Raw genomic sequence first — 24,761 nt, 5'->3', positions numbered from 1 at the left:
GCTTGGACTGGGTGGTTTACACCATCTGAACAACTGAGCTGCAAACTGGAAGGATCATGGCCCTCTGAGACCACGGAGCAAACATACTATATTGCTGCTACTTGAACTGTTACAAAAGAAAATAAATATCTATCTCAGGACTTCCCTGGTGCTCCAGCAGCTGAGACTTTGCGCTCCCAATGTTGGGGGCCTGACTTCCATCCCTGGTCAGGGAACTAGATGCCACATGCTGAACACCACAACTAAAGTTTCTGTGAGCTGTGATTAAGACCTAACACAGCCAAATAAATACATATTCTTCTTAAATGCCCAGCTTATTAAGCCATCAGTATTATTTGGGTCTCTGTTACACTAGCCAAAAAAGAAAAAAGTTAATAAATGAATATTGCCCCACTCCAAGGCAGGATCACCCTCATGGGGCAGTGCCATTCTTACACCCCACCAGTTCCACCTGCCATGCAAGGAAAATGCCTGGGACTTCCCTGGCAGTCCATTGGTTAAGAATTCCCCTTGCAATGCAGGGGACACGGGTTTGATCTCTGGTGAGGGAACTAAGATCCCATGTGTCTCAGAGCAACTAAGCCTGAATGCCACAACTAGAGAATCTGTACACTGCAACAAAAGATCCCACATGCTGCAACTACGACCTGATGCAGCCAAATTAATTCATTTGAAAAAGCAATTGGATGTAAGTAACAGTATTCTTAAATTGTTATTGTTGTTCAGTCACTGAGTCATGTCAGACTATTTGCAAACCCCATGGACTGCAGCACAATCTTCCCTGTCCTTCTTAAATTAGCTTAAGCAAATAATTGCTGTCCTGACTGAGCACTTACTGTGTGGCAGGCATGTTCTCATAACCTGATGTAATCTATTCATAATCCTCACATAAGCTTTATGAGGGGGCATTATTATCATGCCCATTTTATACATGAAAAACCAAGACAAGGGACGGTTAAGTAGCTTATCTAAGGTTTCAGGGCAAGTAACACGTGGAATGCATCAGAACATATGCTCTTACCCAAGGAAACAGTTTACAGTTTCTGCCTCTTTCTCTCTCTCTCTCTCTCTCTCTCTCACACACACACACACACACACACACAAACACTCAATCCAAATGCCAATTTCCTGAGGAAGAGATTCTCATTGACTTCTGTTTTTTTTGTTTGTTTGTTCCTCGGTAAGGCATGTGGGATTTTAGTTCCCCTCAGTTCAGTTCCATTGCTCAGTCGTGTCCGACTCTTTGCAGCCCCGTGAATTGCAGCATGCCACACCTCCCTGTCCATCACCAACTCCCAGAGTCCACCCAAACTCATGTGCATCGAGTCGGTGATGCCATCCAGCCATCTCATCCTCTGTCATCCCCTTTTCCTCCTGCCCCCAATCCCTCCCAGCATCACGGTCTTTTCCAATGAGTCAACTCTTCGCATGAGGTAGCCAAAATATTGGAGTTTCAGCCTCAGCATCAGTCCTTCCAATGAACACCCAGGACTGGTCTCCTTTAGGATGGACTGGTTGGATCTCCTTGCAGTCCAAGGGACTCTCAAGAGTCTTCTCCAACACCACAGTTCAAAAGCATCAATTCTTCAGCACTCACCTTTCTTCACAGTCCAACTTTCACATCCACACATGACCACTGGAAAAACCATAGCCTTGACTAGACAGACCTTTGTTGGCAAAGTAATATATCTGCTTTTCAATATGCTATCTAGGTTGGTCATAACTTTCCTTCCAAGGAGTAAGTGTCTTTTAATTTCATGGCTGCAGTCACCATCTGCAGTGATTTTGGAGTCCCCCCAAATAAAGTCTGACACTGTTTCCACTGTTTCCCCATCGATTTCCCATGAAGTGATGGGACCAGATGCCATGATCTTCATTTTCTGAATGTTGAACTTTAAACCAACTTTTTCACTCTCCTCTTTCACTTTCATCAAGAGGCTTTTTAGTTCCTCTTCACTTTCTGCCATAAGGGTGGTGTCATCTGCATGTCTGAGGATATTGATATTTCTCCCAGCAATCTTGATTCCAGCTTGTGCTTCTTCCAGTCCAGCGTTTCTCATGATGTACTCTGCATAGAAGTTACATAACTAGAGACCAAATCCACGCCCCCTGCAGAAGCACGGATTCCTAACCACTGGACAGCCAGGGAATCCCTCCACTTCTGTTTTTAAAAGTGCAGGAGGTTAAAAAAAAAAAAAACAAAAAAAAACAGGTGCAGGAGTACTCAGGAATAGCTCTCTCCAGTGGCTAACACAGGTCAGCTGTCTCCCTCCACCTCTCAGGTTGGCTTTTCGCTTATCTTTTACTCCACAAATATTTCCTGACCTCCTATTGTATGCCAGGCTCTGTTGTAGGTGCTGGGGATATAGAAATGAACAAAACAAACTAATGAAGGTGGCGAATCAATAACAAAACATCAAATACATATTACATATTTATACAAAAAGTACAGGGAATGCAAAATGCTGGTGGTGCTGCTGCTACCAAACCATTTAAGGACTGACGTGTGTGGGGGGTGAGGGGTGGGCGGTGAGAGGGTTGCTATTTTGAACAGGTGATCCAGGAGGACTTCACTGAGGAAGCGACATTTAGTTAGAGTCCTGAGTAAACTGAAAGTGAGCTGCATGTCCATGTAGAGGAAGAACCTTGCAAGTGGAGGGAATAGACAGTGCAGAAGCCCACCTTAGCTTCACCATCAGCCAATTTTTTTCCTCCTAATGACAAAGATGGCTACTCCATCTGCCTACCCCGTCATCTAATAGAAAGCTGCACCTCCTTTCCTAGCTACTCCAGGGAAAAGTCCCAGAATGGAAGCTCATTGGATCCCCTTGGGTCACATGCCACCCCTGAACCAATTACCGTGCTCCAGGGAATGGAGCTCTCTGATTGGCTAATCTGGGGCTGGCTGACGCAATAAGGTAGGTATCCCCTGCTTCCCCAGGCATGCATCTCTTTGGGGCGGAGGGTGTTTACCCCAGTTGAAGCTCAGCCCGAGAGAACAGCTTTTATGATTTGTTCTGTACTTTACAGATTATTGAAAGAACTGCACGTTCCTTGTAAAATAAAATCCCAAGAGTATACACATGTAAGCAGAAAATGCCCCCAAAATCACAAATAAAATCTCGCATTCTAGAATACATGTAATTTTTACAAATGCAGGCTCTTTCTTACTTACTTACTATCTGGCAGTACTTCCCAACATTGTGCAAACATTCAACGGCTACTATTAGGGTTATTATATTTCTACCCAGACTGGGAAGAGATGTTGATTAGTACGATAATATCAGTAGTTACAGTTTACATTTTTTGAATGCTTGCTATGTGCCAAGTCGGATTTTATAGATTAAAAGGCTGAAGCTCAGATAAGGTAAGTAACCCGTCCAGGGTCGCACAGCAAGAAAGTGTGTCTGAGGCAGAAAGCAGAGCAGTTCCTTCCCTTCACCCCCAAGGAGGTGCGGAGCTCAGGGCCCCTGCTCTCTGTAACCAGGCCCCACAGGGCGGCTGCCTCCCTCTTATCTCAGCTCGGGCTGCCTGCTGGTCCCGCCCCCTCGGGGGAGCTGCCACTTGGAGGAGCCTGGCCGGGAAGGCCTGGTCAGCTGTGTCCGGCGGAGGCAGCTGCTGACCCAGCTGTGGCCTGTGCCAGGAGCGGAAGAAGTGTGTGGGGGAGGGCAGGAGCCCTGGGCCCCCGGCGTTAGGGGCTACATTATGTATCATCTCCCGGCACCCCTCCGTCCTGGAATTGGCTTCCTCTGCCTCTTGCTCGCTGGGGCAGCCTGGGCTCCCCCACCCAATCCAACGGACCCCAAGTTTGAAAACAAAGGTAAGGGTGGAGTTGAGTGTGGAGCCCAGCACTGGATCTTGGAGGGCAATATTGGGACCCGAACTTCCTGCCCGTATCCTTGGGGCCACCCAGGTTCTCATTCTGAGTCTGTGACCTGGGGCCCAAGATGGTGTCTGAACCCCTAGACTGGGATCTCATATGGCATGCTGGGGTCTATATCCCCAGATTAGATTCTGGAGGAGAAGCTAGAAAGGGGCATAAGAGTCCTGCTTTATCTCTTCAACGAACTTGGGACGTGCTAAACGCTAAATGGGGCAGGGGTGGTGCTGTAGTCTAGAGTCCTGTATTCTAGAGTCGCTGAGCTAAGGAGATCTAGCCGACCCTCCAAGTGGGAAGGGAGGGTAAAACCCGAGTCCGAGTCAGAGGGGCCGGGCCCCAGGCAACTGTAAACACGGTTGGCATGCGGGCGCCAGATCCCTGGGTCCGCGGGGTTGAGGGAGGAGAACGGGGGGCACGGTTGGCGCTATCGGGCCGCCGGGAGCCTGCCGGGGCTGATAGGGGACCCCGCCTCCTGCACACACACTCACCCGCACGCAAGTCCCTAGGCTGGGGCGGGGGCGGCAGCGGGAGGTGGAGGCCTTGAATGCTGCGCTCAGCAAAGCCGGTCGCGGGTGGGCGGCGTGTGTGTTGGAGGGAGACAATAAGACACGCAACCTACACTTGGAAGTTTGGGGGGCACTACTTCGGCGGACCCTTTGAAGGGCCCCGCTGGAAGAACGGGGGCGGGGCTTTTTTTCTTATCGGTCCGCACAGGCAGCAGGAGGGAGGGAAGGATGCTGTGGCTCGAGAAAGGGGCTCGGGTCCCTTGACCCCCTCCCCTTACCCCCATCCTCAGCGGCCCTGCTGACAGCCCGCGAGCCTGATGAGTTTCTGTGCTTCACCGAGCGCTTGGAGGACTTGGTGTGTTTCTGGGAGGAAGCGGCCACCGCCGGAGTCGGCCCGGACAACTACAGCTTCTCTTACCAGCTCGAGTGAGTTGGACGAGGCGGGGTCAGGTGGAGCGCCCCACAGGTGCAGGGGGCGGGCGGGCCGGGCAGACTTCCCAGGAGCTCGCATTTTGGGATGTTTCCTGGTGCCAGGGACCGGCTGGCATCTCTGCTGGTGGGCACTTGTGGGAAGCCCACGGAGTCAGGGCTGACGTGCACCCTAGTGGTCGGGGCTGGAACACTCCTGTGATCACTGCTGGAGAGCAACCGCAAACTTCAGGGCAGGAACAATACCGCTCCAAAGCAGGACTTAAGGCGTCGCGTACGTCGGGGCTGCGACGCCCCCTGGTGGTAGTGTCCAGAAACGCGCCCTCGGTCCCCGCGAAACCTCCAAACTTGATCCCCCTACCCTCGCTGGTTCCTGGTTGAACAGGGGTGAGCCGTGGAAGCCATGCCGCCTGCATCAGACGCCCACCGCCCGCGGCTTGGTGCGTTTCTGGTGCTCGTTGCCTACAGCCGACACGTCGAGCTTCGTGCCCCTAGAGCTGCACGTCACTGCGGCCTCCTCGGGCGCTTCACGCTACCGCCGTACCATTCACGTCAACGAAGTGGGTAAGTGCGCTGGGAACGGGGGATTGGTCGGGAGGGAGTCCCAGTTTCCGCCCACCTAAGCAAACCCCTCTCCGTAGTGCTCCTAGACCCTCCCGCCAGGCTTGTGGCTCGGCGGGCCGACGAGGGCGGCCACGTGGTACTGCGCTGGCTCCCGCCGCCTGGGGCACCCATGGCGAGCCTTATCCGCTATGAGGTGAACATCTCGGCAGAGAACGCCGCAGGGGGCGCACAGAGGGTGAGGCCCGCCCCTATAACCTAGCCCCAAAGGGCTCCAGACTAGACAGGCCCTCTAAGTCTCACCCAGACTGTCACTAGGGCCCCGCCCCCTTGGCCTCGTCCCTTCCACGCCCTGCCCAAGACATCTCCACGTCCACTGATTTGTTCCCTTTCCCAATGACCCCCTTTCCCAAGCCCACCTGGACTCAGCCTTTCTTAACTCTCGCCAGGAACCCTAGACCGCTCCTGTGCCCGCCCTGTCTGTTCGCAGGCCCAGCTGTTAAATAGCCGGAGTGCGCCCGTTTCTACCCAGGGCCCCATCCTGATTGGCCCCAAGCCTTCCTGGGCCCCGCCTCCTACTTTCATTGCCCGCCTCCCCATGCTTGGTTTCTGTTCTTCCTTTTTCTGATTGGCTGGCTCCCTCAGAGTCCACCCCCACATGCCCTCCTTTTCCCTCCCTGCCCCTATTGGCCACACCCCTCACCCGGGCCCCGCCTACAGGTGGAGATCCTCGACGGCCGCACCGAGTGCTTGCTGAGCAACCTGCGAGGCGGAACGCGCTACACCTTCATGGTACGCGCGCGTATGGCCGAGCCCAGCTTCGGTGGCTTCTGGAGCGCCTGGTCCGAGCCTGCGTCACTGCTGACGGCTAGTGGTGAGACCCCAGGCAAGGGAGGTAGGAGGGGCTGGGCGGAGCATGGGGGCCAAGTTCACTGCCCTGACCTCTTCCCTGCTCCCCCAGACTTGGACCCCCTCATCCTGACGCTCTCCCTCGTCCTCGTGCTCATTCTACTGCTGCTGGCCGTGCTAGCCCTGCTCTCCCACCGCCGGTGAGCGCCCCACTCGGCATCTGGCTCAGACTCCCCTCCACTAACTTTCCCCTTTCCCTGTGAAAACCTAGGCTCAGAGATGGGCAGGCACTTGCCCAGGGTTACAGAATGAAAAGTCGGTGGCAGGGTCGGGATGCAAGCCAAGTCACACTCAGATTCTTATTTAAAATTCTCTGCTCTTGGGCATATACTTTTTGGGTTTTCCTCCTACCTCAGTGTCTGCTCCTTCTTGGATTCTCTTGTGAACGTGCATGCGTGCTATGCTAAATCATTTCAGTCGTGTACGACTCTTCGCGACTCCATGGACTGTAGACCGCCAGGCTCCTCTGTCCCTGGGATTCTCCATGCAAGAATACTGGAGTGGGTGGCCATGCCCTCCTCCTGGATCTTTCCGACCCAGGGATGGAACCTGCGTCTAACTGCATCTCCTGCCTTTTAGGCGGATTCTTTACCACTGAGCCACCGGGGAAGCCCTTCCTTTTGAATACTTTTTTCCCAGTTTCATCAACTTCTGTAAAGCCAACCAAATGGGCTTCATGAAACGATTTAGCCCCAAATGCCTCTTACCCGTTGTCAAGCTCCTTAGATGTTTTTTGACATGACCAGCCATCCTGAGGTTTTTGTAATTCAGTTTTTGTAACCCAATTACATACTATGTGTGTTCACACCCCCAAGCCTTAGGATACACTGTTCCTTCTGCCAGGAATGCCTTCTTGCCGTGCCTGCCAAGGAATCTCCTAGTTCTTTCAAAGCCTTGTTTATTTACTTGATTGGGAAATACTGAGTGCCAGCTCTGTGCTAGGCACTGGGAAGAAAGAGCAGAACCAACCAGATGTGTCTCTACTCTTGTGGATCTCATAGCTGAGTCACACAACAAATAAGGAAACCAACAGATACTTGATTATAAATTGTGATGAGAGATAGCAGAAATATCGGGCTTCCCAGGTGGCACTAGTGGTAAGGAACTCCCCTGCCAGTGCAGGAGACATAAGAGTCTCGGGTTCGATCCCTGGGTTGGGCTGACCCCCTGGAAGAGTGCATGGCAATCCACTCCAATATTCTTGCCTGGAGAATCTCATGGACAGAGGAGCCTGGTGTGCTACAGTCCGTAAGGTCACAAAGAGTCAGACATGACTGAAGTGACTTAGCATGCATGCACAGAATAGATAGGTGAGAGGAGGTGACATTGGAGCAGAAACCTGAATCCTGGGAAAGAGGCAGCCGCATGAAAAGCAGGCAGCGAAAAACAGCAAGTGCAAAGGTCCTGAGATGGGAGTGAGCTTGGAACATTGAAGCAGCTGCAAGAAAAGCTGTATGCCTAGAGCAGAGTGTGTAAGGTGGGGCGGGGGGGATGAGGGAGGTGACAGGGATTAGATCATGTAGGGTGTTCTGTAGGGAGGAGTTTGGACTTTAGCCTGAATGCACTGGAGAACCATGGAAAAGAGTGAGGAGGAAAGTAGCATAATGGACCTTCAGACAAGCCTGGGTGGGTTTTAGAGGGACCATAAGGCAGTGTATATTGAACTCCTGTGTATCCTTCAAAACCCTGTTCCCATTGCCCTTCTGTAGGGCCTTGCAGATGCTTTGGCAGAACCCCTGTTCCTCAGTCCCATGCACTCCTCTGCCTTCAACATGACCACAAGGGACTAGGAGTCTCTTTGCCCCAGGGATGGTGCTGAGGGGGTGTCGGTGACTGTTCAGTGACAAATGCCCAGGCATCTGTTTGTTCCGGTTTCACCAGGACCCTGAAGCAGAAGATCTGGCCTGGCATCCCAAGCCCTGAGAGCGAGTTTGAAGGCCTCTTCACCACCCACAAGGGTAACTTCCAGGTAGGCGGCCTGGTTGTTCCTTCCAGGCCTGGGGCTTCCCTGCTCCTGTGGCCAAACTCCAAGTCTCTGAGCAAGCTGGTGCTGTTTCCCCAGCTGTGGCTGTACCAGACTGACGGCTGTCTGTGGTGGAGCCCCAGCACCCCCTTCCCAGAGGACCCACCTGCCCCCTTGGAAGTCCTCTCTGAGTGCTGCTGGGGGGTGACACAGGCAGTGGAACCTGGGGCAGATGACGGGGGGTCCCTCCTGGAGCCGGTGGGCAGCGAGCATGCCCAAGACAGCTACCTGGTGCTGGACAAGTGGTTGCTGCCCCGGAGTCCGCCGAGCGAGGACCTCCTGCACCCTTGTGGCAATATGGACATAGTGACCACGGATGAAGCCTCAGAAGCGTCCTCCAGCACATCCGCTTTGGCCCTGAAGCCTGGGCCGGAGGGGGCCTCTGCTGCCAGCTTTGAGTACACCATTCTTGACCCCAGCTCCCAGCTCTTGCGCCCAAGGGCACTGCCCCCTGAGCTGCTCCCCACCCCACCCCACCTAAAGTACCTGTACCTCGTGGTGTCTGACTCTGGCATCTCAACTGGCTATAGCTCAGGGAGTTCCCAGGAAGCCCAGGGGGGTTCATCCAATGGTCCCTACTCCAACCCTTATGAGAACAGCCTCATCCCAGCTCCCAAGCCTTCACCCCCGAGCTACGTGGCCTGCTCCTAGGATTCCAGCCCTCAGAGCCACAGAGACCCAGAATGACCGCACTGCTACTCCAGACCCAAGGTTTATCCAGCAGGGTCGGTGAGGCCTGCTGACCTTGGCTTTCTGCTCAAGTCATCCTGCTCAAAGTCACAGCCCTGCAATATTTTTAAATGTACAGTTTTTTTTGTGTAGATAAATATATATATATATATATATATACTTTATATATAAATATATACAAGTTTCCTGTCGTGACTTCTATAATTACCTGTCAGCCCCATCTTTTCCCTGGGCCCAGGCCATAGAAGAAACAGCAGCAAGTCTGGAGTTAAGTCTAAAATTCTGACCTGACAATCTGAATAATAACAGAATGAATTGGTCAGTATAAGTTATGCTAGCTGCCCTAACAACAACCCATTCCCTTCTCTAGGGGGTCTTCTCGACCAAGGGATTGAACCCAGGCCTCCTACATTGCAGGCAGATTCTTTACCAGCTGAGTCACCAGGGAAGCACTTTCTGTCATACAATTCAAATAGATGGTTAGCTTATCCCTGGGATGAGTCAGAAACCCAGGCTGTAGCTTAACCATCTCCTAGGGGTACTCTGGGGTCTTCAGATGGACCCTCTGCATCCTTCCAGCCAACAAGAGACAGCAGATTTTTGTAGGCCACTTTAGGGATGTAGCCTGGAGGTGGGTGCCACGTCTTCACAAATTCTGCTGGCTAGAAATGGTCATGTGACTCTAGTAAGACCCATGGACAGCTGGGAAATGTAGTTCAGCTGTGCACCCAGGAGAGAAGAGCTGTTTAATGAGCAGCTAGCTAGTCTTTGCCACTAATAATAATACTAACATTAATTCCTAAGGCTTTATTCCAAATCTGGTTCTAAGAAAGCACTCTGATGACACCAAAGGTCAATCAAGTGGCTCATTGGAAGTTTCGGCTTAACTGCTTTTTCAAAGTTTGACATAACCTAGGAAAGCATACCTTCTATTCCAGCAATTCCACTTTTAGATATGTACCCACAAAACCCTCACACACATGGACCAGGATATGTGTATGAATGTTAATAGTAGTAAATAAGTCAGTCTGATCATACCTAATGTAGGGTATAGTCACTCATGGAATTACATGCAGTATGGAAAAAGGAATGAATGAAAATGTGGCCGAATCTTAGTACCAGTGTTGAGAGGGAAGTTTCAGATTACATTTATCATGAAATTCTTCTTTATAAAATTCAAAACAGAAAAATTCAACAATATGTTGGCTGGGCACAATACATACAGGATAATGGTATATTTACAAGCGAAAAAGCACTTTAGAATCTTAAGGGCTTTGAATTTGCATCTGTCTTGGGTAAACTCCGGGAGTTGGTGATGGACAAGGAGGCCTGGCATACTGCAGTTCATGGGGTCGCAAAGAGTCGGACACGACTGAGCGACTGAACTGAACTGAACTGAGGCAGGTGTTCCAGACCGGGAAACAGGCATAGAGAAGTTGTCACACTCCAAACCTCATGGTTGGCCTCCAGAGCTTGAACCCTTGTGCGAGCTGGTGTCAGCCAACTGGGTGGGCCATCGGGTGATTGTCATCTCTCCATCTGGTTGAAAAGTCACCCACCATTCTTCCCTGGGGCCCAGCCCACCTGGCTCCAGGGAGGCTCGGAGGCAGCACTGTCCTGGGCCTGCTGCATCCGGCTGCAGCCAGCACTGGGCAGGGAAATACCTCTGAAGGAGTGCCAGCTGCAGAGCATTTCCACTGTCTCCTCCTTCCTCTTGGGTCTGGAGGGCCACAATGAGCCCACAGCCCCGGCCAGGCCCGACCCGGTGGCTGAAGTGGACAGCTGTGTCCAGAAGCAGGGCAGCCAGGTAGGCGGCTTCCTGGGACCCAGGGTCTTCCACTAGGTATTCCTCCAGGCCATCAAGCAGCAAGAGTGAGGGGGCTGGTCCACGGGCCTCATGGGCAGAGCACAAAAGCCGGAGGAGCTCACGGGTTGAGGGTGGGTACTGGAAGCGGATCTTCTAGAAAGGGAAAAAGGAAAGGGCCAGATTCAGCATAGGAAGCGGGGCTTCCAGTTAGAGCAGCCCTGCTTCCTTGCATACTCCCCTGGACGAGGCTCTCACCCACTAGACCTCTGGTTCGAGCGTGAAGCAGCTCAGAGGGATCGAATATTCTTCTGTTCACCAACCCCTTACCCTCGTTTTTTTCTTATCCTGCACTCGTCACTGCCCGGTATTATTAAGAACAGGTATGCCTTTCTGCCAAATCTCTAGGGCAATCTTTCCCCGTAAAACCTGCCCATAGCGTCCACCTCCACCACGGACTCTTGTTTGGCTCCGCGAAGGCAAATTTGTGGATCCTGCCCCCTCATTGGATAATTTCTCACTCAATCTTAACAAGTCTTCGTATAGTCCCATCCCCAACTCGTCCATATTCCTTCCCACAATGTTTGCTTCGTCTCCGCCATTGGTCTGTCTCCGCCTGTCAGTCAATCCCCCATTAGCCCCGCTACGGGCTGGTCCGCCTCTGGTCCCCTACTTGTAATCGCAGTGGTTCGAGCGCCGGTCCAGTCCTGCGGGGCAGGCTTTGAAGAGGCCTCCGGGTCAGGAAGAGGACCGGGCCTCGGCCTTCCCCTGCCGCCTCCAGGGCCGCCGCGAATAGCAGAGCTGTCTTTCCAGAGCCTGGACCGCCGAGCAGCAGCAAAGGCGGTTCGGCCTCAGCTGTGTCCTTCCCGGGGCCCGCCGCGCTGCCCAGGTTCAGCACTCGCCTCAGCGTCTCCGCCATTTGCCGCGTACTTCTGTTCAATCGGCGGCCGGTGCCTGCCCTTAATCCCGCCCAGGGCGGGGTCTCATTGGTTACAGTGCACTTAGCTTCTTCATTAGTCCAAAAATCTGTTCCTCAAAGTTAGATCGACGTTTCCTAGCTCCTCCCCTGGTGAAGGGGCAAATAACCTAGTTTGAGCAACAAATGGAGGCGTTTCAGGGCGATAAGGCCCTCTCGTAAATGAGTCCGCTGGCGGAAGCACCACGAACACTATTATTGTGAGCTAAGCAGCTAATCAGACAATATAAGGGTTGAGAGTTGGACGGAACAGGCCCTAATCACGGACACATTACTTAAAATCTCTGAGCCTCAGCTTTGCCCACCTATAAAATGGAGCACATGGTATCTCAGGAATACTGCAATGAACGTGTGTGTGCGCGCGTTTCTGCTGGTGTTACCTAATGACAGTGAAGGGGAGAAGTGGATAAGCTATGCGCTTGTCTCTCTCTGCACTTGAATGAATGCTTGCACAAATGTGTGTGTGTTTGGGGTTGCAAGCTTGAGGATATTCATGTGCAGAACATCCGTCAGACCGCAAAGGAGTGTCTTTGAGGGTCTGTGAGAAGAGTCGCAGCTGGCTTCCTCATTGGCCTGGGGGCTTCTTGAGTCCTGCTTAGGGTACAATGAGAGGCAGGACCATAGAACAAAAAAAAAAAGAGAGAGAGAAGAGGCAAAGATGCAGGGGCTGGGGGACTGAGGGAGAGCCACAGCAGGACCTTCTTTGTCATATTCACTTCAGTATCTCCAGCGCCCAGACAGTGCTTAGGGCATTGCAGAGTCTCAACAAAGGCTTGTTAAAGGAATGAATAAAGAAAGGTAGGATAGATTGGAAACTGGGAGAGAAGGAAGAACAAGGTGAGTGACCAAGTGAGCACTGGTTGGATATCTTCACAGACTTCTCCCCAGAGCTGCCACTCACAGCCCTGTTGCCCTAGCAACTCTGTCTCCTGGTAACTTCAAAGTGATGCCGTTGCCAGGAGACCCAGGGGCAGGGCGGAACTGAGATTTCCAGGGCTCTCTCTCTCCCTCTGGGGCCAGAAAAGAGCTTCACAACATCTCTCAATACACCCACTCACACAGACAGGCACCCCTACACTCCTACACCCACTCACACAGACAGGCACCCCCACACTCCTACACACACACACAGACAGGGCATTTCTGCATATATTTCACTTTCAGAATCCCCACCACTCACATGCTCACAATCATATCCTGACACAAGGCACCCCATACATACTCTTTCTCACATTCATGCCCCCACACCCTTTCTCTTGCAAGCACACCAGATACAGTCTGATACAACAATTCCTTTGCCGACACACACATGAGTCACACTGTTACATTGTCCTGTCAAATGCACCACCTCATCCCCTGATTCACCTCGCTTTGCAACACTCTAAATACACAAGCACCTGTATCACACAGTTCCACATAGTTATAAACACCAGAGCATGCTGAACACAGCCCCATTTCAAGTCCTTTGCACTTACTGTTCCATTTCCTAGAGCATTCAGCTCCCAGATATCTAACCCTCGTTTTTTCCATTCTATTCAGGTCTCTACTCAAATATCACTCACTTTTCCTGACTACCTGTGTAAAATCACACCCCTCCTCACTCTTTCACTGCTTCTTCACCTTTATTTTCTTTTGAAATACTTATCACTTCCAGCCGTATGTATTTATCTTATTGCCTCTCTCCCCACTAGAATGTCAGCTCAATTGGGGTAGAGTCCCTCTTTCTTTCACTGCTGGGTCTCCAGCTCCTAGAATGGCAGCTGACATAGGATAGGTGCTCCTGAATGCATATACTGGCAGAGATGCAGACATTAGGTGTATCTCTCATGCATACACTGCTTCTTTCCCTTGCTCCTTGGGACCCCATCTTCATGTCCTGACAGAAGGACTTTACCTTATAGGGGCTCCTTGGAGGAGGCAGAACCAAAGGGTGAGGTGGACAGTCAGGGTCAGTCTGTACTCCTCCCCAGTTTGTTGGTATCCTCAAGTGATAAGTTTATTCATTTAGCAAACACTTATTGAGCAGGTATGTTGTTCCTGACCCTGTTCTAGGAGGCACACGGACTCATCAGTGAACAGACAACAACAATCTCTGTCTTAGTGGAACTGACATCTTAGTGAGGGAGGTGATAATGGCCACCAAGCATAATGAAGAGTTTAAATAGTCTATGAGCAGATGATAAGTCTGTATTTTAAAAAAGAGAGAGAGAGATTTGCACAGGGAAAGGAAGGGAAGGGACAATTGTTTGATTTTTGCAATTTTGAATAGGATGGTAGGGGCAGGCCTCCCTGAGAAGGTAACACTTGAAGAAAGGCTCCTAGGAGGTGCAGGGAGCGAATCAGGCAGATATGAGAGGGAAGAGAATTCCAGGGGCGAGGCACCTGAAAGTGCAAAGGGCTGGAGGCACTGGGAGAACTTTGGCTTTTAGATCGAGTGCCATGGAGAGCCCAGAGAGCGTTTGAACACAGGAGGGTCATGGTCTTATATTATAAAAAGGAGCTCAGTTTTGGTCAAGTTGACGATAAGAGGCGGTGGGTCATGTGGAGAAGCCTTTTGAGTAAGCAGGAACATCTTTATCTGGATTTTCGACCTGAGATTATCCACCCTGCAATGGGAGTGGGCAAGGCCAGGACTGCAGTCTCCACCCTCCCTAGCGGGTCCAGACAGTTCTTTGTGCCCGGCAGCCCCAACCTGACATTTTCTTGGCCCGGGCTTAACATCAGAACCATGGACAGCGCCAACTGGTTTGTTCGTAGAATGCTGTCCGTTGTGCTGAAACTTTGCTTCTCTGCTGGGCCCCAAGGAGGCAGCTGTGCTACGGGGCTCAGGGAAAGGCAAGCCCTGGAAGTAGATACTCCATGCGGTGAAGTAGGGGGCTACATGATGCTATCCCTCCTCTGCCTTCAGCCGTCTCATGCGTCCATCTCATTTCTTGCAATGCAGAATCAACCACACCCCACTCCTCCAGGCACACTTCCTTTCCCTTCTATTTCCGCGTCGCTTGATCTGCTCCAGCCACTCAGGTCTCCTCACTGTTCCCTGAACAAAGCCGGGACGTTGTCACTTCAGGGCCTTCATTCTTGCTGTTCCCTCTGCCTGGAACACTCCCCCACTCCACACTGCGGTTATTTGCAGGGCTCTCGTCCCTCCCTCCCTCCACACCACATCTCCAGTGCCAACTCCTCAGAAATAGCTTCCCTGGACACTCTCTTTAAATTGCAAACCATGTCCTCATTCCAAAGTTGTCCCATTGTCTTCTCTAGCTTGAGTTTTCTGTTTATTACTTATCAATATCTAACATATCAACGATACCAATTTCTGACCCAAATTCTTGATCCTGCAGTTTGAAATTTAGATTTTTTTCAGATTTTCAAAAGGTACTATGGTGTAAATACAAAGTATTGATTAACACCCCTAGTTGGACCTGGGGTAACATTCTAAATCAAACACTATATCTGTAATGAAACATAAGAATATTCACATAAAGTTAAACAAATAAAAGCTATAATGACCTTATGTCAGTTCAGGTCAGGTTTTGCCACAAATGAGTTGAGGATAATTTTGGTTTCCAGACCTTCTTGAAATTGGGAATTGTAGTTTTGTCGCTAACTTATTTATCTTGTTTACTCTTTCTCTGGTGTTAGAATGTGAGCTCCATGAAGGCAGGATTTTGTGTCTGTTCTGCTTAGTACTGCAGCCCCTTTGCCTAACAAAACAGCACCTGGCACGCATGGGGGTGGGGTGGGGTGTGCTCCACAATGTTTTTTGACTGAATAAATGGATGGATGAATGAATAAATGTGAAAGGAAAGCAGACTTCCCTTCCCTGGTTTTTAAATGACTCCGTGCCCTGAATGGCCTGTCTGAAGTCTCTTGAAGCCACAGTGTTTCTGTGTGTGGGTGCTGTATGTGGCTCCCTGTCTTTCTACCTTCCCCAATCTCTGCTGTGCCCCTCAGGGGTTCGTTCTCAGCACAACCTCATAATCAAAACCCCTGCTCAAATCCACGTAGTCGGGGATTCAGCGTGGAGGTTCCTACTGCCCTCAGCATCCCCTTCTATCAGGACCTCTACGGTCCCCTCACCGTATTCCCTGTACCCTCAGTACCCTGGCCATGGTCAGAACAGGCCAGCCACATGAGGAAGACAGTCACATGAGGCCCCTCACAGTATGTTTGTGTGCCTTAAATGTGGCTTCCAGGGCTGTTTGCATTTGACAGATGAAGAATCAAGAGCACAGAGAGGTTAACTTTCCTGAAGTGACACAACCAGGAAATGCTGAGCCTGGATTAAAGCCAAGTCATGGACCCTACAGCCCCATGCTGCCTCTCCACTATCTCCCTGTGACTCTACACTCACACCCAGCCTCACTGACACCCACACCCAACATCAAAGTCCTTCACCCCTGCCACCTGGAGAAGGAAGGCAGGTGGCCAAACTTCTGTTACAAACAGGTCTTTATTAAAGATGAGGAGGGGGTGTGAAACGGGGGCAGTGTCTCCCCTGCCCACTGCCTTTGGCTGCCGGGGGTGGGGAGCCCTCTTTGCTCCACCCATGCCTCTATGATGGCACATCTGTATGAGGCTGAGGCATGGGGGGGGCAGTGTGAAGAACAGGGGTGGTTCTAAGGAAAAAAAAACTCCCTTCCCACAGCCCTAATAAATAACAGAAGGGTTTGAAGTGATCTGGGCACAGGCAAGGGGGAATGCAGCACCCTGAACCCCAAAACCTCTGAAATGGGGCAAGCCCTGCACAAGTTGGGAGTTAAGAGAGATTGGGTGAGAGATTGCACAAGGAGGACGGGCTGAGAGAGGAAGGGGTACCCCAAGGACCCTGCCATGGGGGAGCCTGCCCCCCACCCTCCAGCTGGACTCTGATTCTGAGGAGAGAGCACTCTCTCCTTTGCACATGCCTCGACATGGGCGGTCCCCCATTGACTGGAATCATACCCACCCACCTTGAGATTCTAAGAACCAAGGACTCCTATTTGTTGTTCAGAGCCTGAACGCTTGACTAGAGTTGCCCTCCTGCCTGAGGTGTCTAAGAAACGATGGGGATTCTCCTATTGGCTGGAGTAAACTCCTTTTGGCTAGAATTCTGAGTACTGGGAAGCTCCCATTGGCTGGGCAATGGCCAATGGGATCAGGCTTTGGCCCTTAAAAGGGCAATCCTAGGAGGCAAAGACCCACCTCCCAATTAGGCCCACTTGGATGTCCCAGAGGGCAAGAGACAGGGGGTCCCCTCGATGTCCTTCCAGCCATCCTCTGATGTCTGGGCCTGGCTGGCCTGGGGACAAGGGCTTTGGCACTCACACAGCACACGCACACACACGCGTGGCAGGGAAGAAATGGGGACTGGGCAGATTCTGGGTGGGTGTCAGGCCTCACAGCAGGTGGTCACGGCTGGCAAACAGGTAAGGGCTGAAGTTGTCCCGGTGGAAGGGGGAGGGATAGAGTCCGCTAAGGGTGTATAGGTCCCGCAGCAGGGGTGTGGGCAGCAGCAGCTTCCGGCCACGACCACCACCCCCGCCCGGCCCCCCAGGCCCAGGCGAAGAGGGTGAGGGGCCCTGGCTGGGGGTTGGTGCCGGCAGGGGCAGGGGCAGAGGCAGGGGCGTCGGCTCAGACCTCAATCGAGGGCGGGGCACACGGGGTGATGAACACATGGCTGGAGCCCTGGAGGACACGCAGTTGGGGATCAGGTGGCCACGGCGGGCGCAGTTCTGCGGCTCTAGGGATCAGGAATCAGAAGTTCAAGGGATTAGAAAGCTTGGGAGGGGCCACAAGAGCACAGTGACACCTTTGTGGCAGTGACAGCCATCTGGAAGTCCCCCCATTTATCCTCCCACCCCCTTGATACTCACTGGATGGGGTGAGCCGTGCCGGTGTCGAATGCGGCCTGCAGCCCTCGGGTTCCTGAGACAAAGAGGCAGAGGGGAGGGGCTAGTGGCCCCCTGGGCACTGCTGGCCACAGCCACAAGGGGCTCAAAGTGCACAGAGCCCAGTGGAACAGGTAACAAGTTTTCAGGATTAATCATGTCTCCTTGAGAGGGCGGGGGGACACACCCTTCCATTCTGTGGGACAGCTCCCCCAGGACCCAGGTCCACAGAGGCGAGTGATCCCTCTACCCCTCCATGGCCCTGAGACCCCCCACCGCCTGCCCGACTTCCTCCCTCCTTGGTCCCCCTCCACCCACCACCCTCTCCAGCCGGGAGTAGCCCCCGGCCCCCCTTACCTGGGCCACACTTAACTTTTCGAGGGGGCTGTCCACGGTGGGGGCTTGGCTCAGGTCCTCCCAAGGGGAGAGCCTTCGGCCAGAGGGTGGCCGGCTCTGGAAGTTGTGCACGACACAGGTGACCTATCAACAGAGGGAAAGGGGTGTGTTGAGGCCTGAAGCCAATAAGGTAGACTACTATTCCCATTTGTCGGATAAGGAAACTGAGGCTTAGGTTTTCAAGAACAGCTAACACTTTTATGGTGCCTATAATGTGGCAAACACCATTGTTTCCACTTTACTAAGAGACAGGTACCCTTATTACTTATTCCACACGGGGAGGCAAGTGACACTGAGTTGTGTAACAACAGGATCTAATCCTGTCCTTATTTAAACCTTTGGTATTTTGGACAACATGGGTTTTTGCATTAATCCTGATTTGGAAGAATATTTCATTAGAATATTATTTATCTTGGGGCTTCCTTGGTGGCCCAGTAGTTAAGATTCTCTGTTTCCACTGTAGGGAACACAGGCTCAATCCCTGGTCAGGGAACTAAGATCTTGCATGCCATGTGCCTCCAAAAAACTTATTTTTAATAAATAAAATAAAATTTATCATGATTAATATTATTTTATATTATTATTTATAACGTTTCCCTTGATCTTGAGTGTTCTGGCATACCCCTTAGCTGGTGTACTCAAGGGAGTGCCTCAGTTGCTTACCCAGGTCCCAAACCTGTTATCCCATTTCACAGATGAGAATGTCCCAGCTAGGTAAGGCTAAGGGACTTGCCCAAGGTCACACAGAGTCCACACCCTTCATCATCACGCAGTCCTGCTTCGGGTCAGGGATGGAAGGCAAGGGGCTCACCAGAAAGGTGGCAATCGCTGCCCCTGTCAGGAAGCCAGCCAGCACGTCCGACCAATGGTTGCGGTACTCCGCCACGCGGACCACGCCCACCAGGAAAGCAGGGCACAGCAGGGCCAGGCAGAGTGAGGGTTTGACCAGGCGGGAGCCCTTCACGCGGAACACGAGTGTCACGTACATCTGCGGGAGCCGGACAGGTCAGAGGTCACATGGCGGCAGCAGTTCCCAAACTCAAGTGGACATTACATTCAGGGAAGGGGGTGAGGTCTGAACCCTGAGAAGCTGCGCTGGGGCTGGAGGCACTGGCCAGGGGCTCCAAGGAACACAGCCAGGGGGACTGGAGTTCAGGGGATGGAGTCATGGACCCCCAGTGGGCCTTTGCAGGGAAGAGGGTGTAGCCTGAGCACCAATGAGCAGAAAATAGGGTCTGGGGTCCCAGGTCTCTGGGAGACCAATCACAGATGGTGAAAGATACTTGCTGGCTGAGGGTATAGCCTCAAAGTCAGAGGATGGAGTCAGGCCCAAACGACAAGCACTGTCAGGAGCTCCAAGAGGTGGAGTCCCCAAACACCTGGGGACCACTGACAGGGTTAGAACCATAGTCCCCAACGCCAGAAAAAGGAGTCAGAGCAACAGTGGGAGTGACCAGGGAAAAGCAGGGGACAAGAACCAGGAAGTTTCAGCGAAGTTGACTCAGGAGTATGGCCAGACCAATAAAAGGTGATGTCAAAGTGGGGGACAAGGGCTCCAGGGGACAAGGTTGAAAGCCCACTACCTAGTCACCCAGCCAATAACCAGGACCTGTGACACTGTAGGGAGCTGGCTAGGCTTCACTGGACAGAGTCTATAGACCTGAGACAATAAATAGCCTCCTTCGGATGCGGGGTTAGTGGGTCTGGAGGCGTGGTCAAACACCAAGGGACGGCTCTTGACTCAAGATGGGGGCGTGACCAGACTCCAAGGGGTGGAGCCAGAGCCTCCGCCTTGGGGGCGGAGCCACAGTGACACAGGGCGTGGCCTCACTCTGGGAGGGATTGGAGGCCCCAGCCCAAGGGGTCTTCTGACCGCTGGCTGCCCCCAACTGCCTTGCCTCCATTTCGGGGCTCCTACCGCTGTGTAGGTGACGGCATACGCGCAAAGGGCAGCGTCCTTGCAGGGGAAGGCGCGGCGTGCAGCAGCCACCAGGCTGGGGCTGCCGGCGCAGGCACCCTGGTCAGTGACGAAACGGTCAGGCCCTGGCCGGTCCGGTGAGGGTGGCGGGCAGCCCAGGGCCGTGTAGTTGGGGCGGCACACAGACAGGAAGTGAGGCGTGGGATTGCCGGTCACCACCTGCCCCGCGTTAGCGAAGATGGTCGTGGTGAAGAGGCCGAAAGAGTAGACCCCTGGGATAGGATGAGAGAAGGGGTTCATGCCAGGGCCCAGCAGCTGTTCTCCTGTGAGCCTCCTTAAGGTCCATCTGGGTCCCTGTATCTTTCTTCCTGTGACTGACATGAAAGCACACCGCGGACTCCCCCTAGCACCATATTCCGTAACAGTTGGGCCATGTTCCCTTGGGATGTCACTCTGAGCCTCCTCTGCCTGCCTCTGTTCTTGCTATTACTGAGCTGCTCATTTTTCTCCTGGAGGATCTTCAGCCCTCTGCCCCAGGGACCACCATGTCGGGTGATCTCTGCCCTTCTACCCCAAGGCCACCAACTGCCGCTGAGACCATATTTAGAGCACTGCCAGGGATCTCACCCCACTGCCCCGAGGACCTCCTGTGCTTTTTCTGCCTGAGATTCTTCTTGTGGTAATTTGGGGCCCTCCTCTTAGAGCTGCCATCATGGTTGGCTTAGGGCACACCCATATCTCTAGAACCTCCACTAGGCCTGCCCTCAGCCCAAATTCCTCTTGCTCCATGAAGTCACCATCATGGACATTCTAGGGCCCTTTTCCCCCTGGAATTCTTATTATGGCTGAGCCTGGCCCATCTCCATTTTGCATGGCTGACCCCTGACCAAGTCACTCACCCAGGAAGCGGACCAGCCTCCGCAGTGGGGGGCTGAAGCGGCAGCAGGCCCCAGACACGATGGTGCTCTCCCCAGTGATGGGGACGGCTGAGGGTGGTGCAGGGAAAAAGGCACGCGCCAGCTCCCCAAGCAGGATCTGTGGGCAAGACCAAGATGTGGTCTTCTTGGCTTTCAAACCCAGTCCACCACCCACCATCCCATGGCCCTCCTGCCTCCTGCAACGCCCTTCCCATAGTCTGAGCCAGGTTACCACCAGTCTCACCGTGAGGGTGGGCCCAGCGGTGACCAGGGCGTAGATGAGGGCTGGGGGTGCTCTGCTGGTAGCCTCAGGCCCTGGGTAGGGCTTGGCATAGGTACTATCATAGCAGAAGAAGCCCTGGGTGTGCACAGGGAACGTGTCTGTGAACTCCAGGCGGTAGGCAAGCAGGACCACGATGCCCAGCAGTACCGACTGCCGTCCAGTCAGGGTGGGGAGAGAGATGGACAGAGAAGAGAGAGGAAAGAAAGGGTCAGGTCTGAGTCAGAGCCATGGAGACAGAGACATAGAGATGGAGAAAGAGACAAGGAGGAGAGATACAGAGAGAGAACGGACTGGGAAGAGGGAGAGAGAACAGGGCCAGGGCTCAAAAAGTGTGTGTGGTGGAGGGACAGAGCAACAGAAAGAGAAAACCACTGGTAGAAATTTTGGGTTGGCCAAAAAAAAGTCATTTGGGTTTCTCCATAACAAATTTTTTGCACCAACCCAACACGAGCAGCCACAACAGCTGTAACTCTTACTGTGGCGTTATACTAAACCTTTTTCTAGAATTAATCCATTTTACTTTCATAACAGTTCTAAGAGAGAGGGAGGGATGCCAATTGTGCCCATTTGCAAATGAGGAAACTGAGGCTTGGGAAGGCATGTGAGGTGCCCAGAGTTCCACAGTAAGGATGGGCAGAGGTCGGTTGGAACCCCAGGGACTGCCACTTCAGAAGGTGCCTCCTCCCTCTTGAGGGTCTGGGCCAGGGAGGAACTGCGCTCCTCACCTCCACGAAGACAAAGCAGGGGATGATGGAAAAACTCCTCTTCAGCTGAGGTCTCCCTCCCGCCATGGTGATGGCTGGGCCTGTGGAGATGCAGAGGGAATGGGACCGCCAGGGGCGGGGTCTAGAGAGAGCCTCAGGTCATCTGTTCTTGGAGTCTTCTGGCCACACCCTGGCCCCCATCCCTGGCCCCTCCAATTACACCTGGCCCCACCCCCTAAGCCTGGCTCTTCCAACTACAGCCAAGGAGTCCCGGCCCCGCCCCCCTTGAGCCTTCTGGCCACGCCTCCACATACCCAGGTCTTTCCCCCATCCCAGCTTATTAGAGGCACGTGCCTCCACCGATACAACCTGGTCAGCTCAGCCTCTGCTGGGGTGCCCAGCGATTCTATAGTGGTCCCCCACAGCCTGCACAGGAGATTCTGACCCCATACCTTGTATGGGGTCCTGTCTCCCTTAGCATGTGGGAACCATCCCCTTGGCCTTCAGCAGAGAGTTATCCTGCTTAAAGGGAACCCCTCTTCTACAAATAAGATTCCTCACCCCCACTAGTTTTTAGGAGACCCCATATTCTTCCCCTACGTGCTTTACAGGAAGCCCTATGCTCCCTGTTACCCACCTCCACCAGGCCCCTCCCCCCATACCACTTCCCCCAGAGCCCACAGGGGCCTCCCTCTCCTGTCCCCATGGGCTGTGCCTGACTGGTTTGGGCTGATGGCCAGGCCCTCCCTCTCTCCCAGCTGCCTCTCCCTCTTTCCTTCCTTTCCCCTCCTCCCAGTCCGTCTGCCTCCCTGTACTATGAGAGAGGGCTATCTCCCCCTCAACCCGCTCACCCTCCCCCACTCCCCAGTCTAACCTCAGTCAGTCCCCAGCACTGAGAGGCCTACACAGTCACACCTGCTGGACCCATTCTCCCAGCCAGACCTCACCTGTGAATGGGCCCTATGGCTTCCTGCAGGCTGCTGCCACGCCCACAGACTCACAGCCGTTCCTGGCAGCCAGCAGGGCGGGGATGGTCACCCCCATTGCCCAGATGAGGAAACTGAGGCCCAGACAGGCAGAGGTAAGCACTCTGGGTCCAGTGCCCCATCCACGTCGCTTGCTCTGCAACGTTACATGTGGGATGAGGGTCACACCAGAGAGCCCAGATGCCCAAGGTGCCTACCCAGCCACGGCCCCCTCACTCTCACAGAGACACAGGCACACATCGGCACCCCTCCCAGAACACACAACTCAGCCAGAGCTTCCATCCCAACCACCCTCCCCAACACACACACACACACATATCCAATCAAACAGTATTCGTTCATCCCACCAACAAGGATGAAGGGCCTGCTGGATTCCAGGCAATGCACTGGGTGTCAGCCTTGTGATGAACAAGATGGGCTCGCTCATTCAGACAGGTGCCCAACACCCACTACACACAACTGCACACTCACACAGCACGGTGTGCACACAGCCTGTCACAGACACCCACGCAGATCAAACAAATCCCCTGCCCCCAACACACACAGTCACTGGGACACAACAGGAGGTCTTTCACACACCTCATGGCCCCACATACAGCCCCCTACTCCACCCCCATCAGCAACAGAGACTCAAGGCTACCAATACACTTAAGAGTCACATCAAAAAAAAGTCACCACACACAGTGGGGGGGGGGTGTCACAGAACTGGTCACAGTGTCACGCCCCCAATTACAAGGCACAGAATGACACATATTAAGTCTCGGGTCCACCTTGTCACAGAAGAGCCCTGCCATCCACAACCACATCCACATGGCCACACAAGGGCACATACGGGGACCATGGCATAGCCTTGCACACAGACACATAAGAAAGGCACACGATCAGTCACATAACAATGGACCCCCACACACCATCAGAAAAAACACACAACAGGCACACAATGACAGTCACGTGCATACAACCACACAGACACCGAGACAGCCACACAATCATTGTGAGAGCAGTCACAGGGCCACTCAAAGGCGGCCACAGCAACACGACCACCACACGGTCACCATCAGAGTGATACCCACGGTGACAATCACACAAAGACAGCCACGGGAGACACAGTCACACAGCCACCACACGGACACCCCTGATGCCACACACACACTGACACATAACGACAACCACCCAGTCACCGTCAGCCTCACCGGGGAACTGTCCCCATCCATCCCTCCCCTAGCTGGGTCCCCAAGCCTCAGCTCGCAGCCTCCCCTCCCCCTCCCCGCGCTGGACCCGCAGGGGACCCGACCCACACGAACCGAACCCTGGCCAGACACACACAACGAGGGTCGGAAGCCGGCGAGAAGAGGTACAGGCGGCGCCCCGAGGCCCTCCCCCTCACCGGGTCGACACTACCGCCTCCTGAGCCCTGGCTCCACCTAGACGGCCCCGGCGCTGCGGGACGGACAGACAAACCAACCGCCAGCCAGCAGGCGAACGCGGAGATGGAGACGCGGTCGGCCAGCCCGGCCGCGCCGCGCCGCGCAGTCTCCGCGCCGGAGGGAGGGGCGGGGCCTCAGGGACATCATTTGCATAACCCGTGAGGCGGGGCCTCGCGATGTCTCATTAGCGTGATCGGGGCGGGGCCCCACTTGCTTTTGGGGGCGAGCCATGAGGGAACGAAGACGAGGTTAAGAGGGAGGACCCTGGTGGGTGCTGAGAGGAAGAGGGTGGGATAACGAGACCCTCCCTCTCTGAGCCTCAGTTTCCCCATTTGGCAGTAGGGACAGCAGGCAGGATCGCCAGGGCATCTCAGAAAGGAAGACTGGTGGCTAGTGGGGAAGAGACTGTTTGGTCACTCAATAACTGGACAGACTGACCTCTGACCTTGTCATATACTAAACACAGTGTCACACCGCCC

The 24,761-nt window shown here is 53.4% G+C and overlaps 3 protein-coding genes across 6 annotated transcripts; 1 reads left to right on the top strand and 2 right to left on the bottom strand.

Moving 5' to 3' along the window:
• Positions 1 to 3,705: 3,705 nt before the first annotated feature.
• Positions 3,706 to 9,077, top strand: EPOR (erythropoietin receptor). Its single transcript, XM_068980900.1, has 8 exons — positions 3,706 to 3,820; positions 4,677 to 4,812; positions 5,201 to 5,379; positions 5,457 to 5,614; positions 6,097 to 6,250; positions 6,338 to 6,425; positions 8,167 to 8,254; positions 8,348 to 9,077. Exons 1-8 carry the CDS (start codon positions 3,706 to 3,708, stop codon positions 8,957 to 8,959), a joined length of 1,530 nt encoding a protein of 509 aa, XP_068837001.1. The 3' UTR covers positions 8,960 to 9,077.
• A 1,204-nt stretch (positions 9,078 to 10,281) lies between these two features.
• On the bottom strand, positions 10,282 to 11,721 carry SWSAP1 (SWIM-type zinc finger 7 associated protein 1). Its single transcript, XM_068981345.1, has 2 exons — positions 11,476 to 11,721; positions 10,282 to 10,958 (listed from the first exon to the last, which is right to left on the bottom strand). Exons 1-2 carry the CDS (start codon positions 11,719 to 11,721, stop codon positions 10,452 to 10,454), a joined length of 753 nt encoding a protein of 250 aa, XP_068837446.1. The 3' UTR covers positions 10,282 to 10,451.
• A 4,653-nt stretch (positions 11,722 to 16,374) lies between these two features.
• On the bottom strand, positions 16,375 to 22,903 carry PLPPR2 (phospholipid phosphatase related 2). 4 transcript variants are annotated; one of them, XM_068980339.1, is made up of 9 exons: positions 22,817 to 22,903; positions 21,891 to 21,970; positions 21,127 to 21,315; positions 20,865 to 21,000; positions 19,966 to 20,237; positions 18,859 to 19,035; positions 18,009 to 18,131; positions 17,637 to 17,688; positions 16,375 to 17,503 (listed from the first exon to the last, which is right to left on the bottom strand). In XM_068980339.1, exons 2-9 carry the CDS (start codon positions 21,954 to 21,956, stop codon positions 17,160 to 17,162), a joined length of 1,359 nt encoding a protein of 452 aa, XP_068836440.1. In that variant the 5' UTR covers positions 21,957 to 21,970; positions 22,817 to 22,903; the 3' UTR covers positions 16,375 to 17,159. The 4 variants fall into 4 exon arrangements, with proteins under 4 accessions (XP_068836440.1, XP_068836443.1, XP_068836442.1 ...); XM_068980343.1 differs by having other exon boundaries at positions 17,378 to 17,503; positions 18,025 to 18,131; XM_068980342.1 differs by lacking the exon at positions 21,127 to 21,315.
• Positions 22,904 to 24,761: the final 1,858 nt, after the last annotated feature.

The sequence above is a fragment of the Capricornis sumatraensis genome, chromosome 9 (genome assembly GCF_032405125.1).
Source record: "Capricornis sumatraensis isolate serow.1 chromosome 9, serow.2, whole genome shotgun sequence".
NCBI lineage: Eukaryota > Metazoa > Chordata > Mammalia > Artiodactyla > Bovidae > Capricornis > Capricornis sumatraensis.
This window is presented reverse-complemented; position numbering and strand designations above follow the sequence as displayed.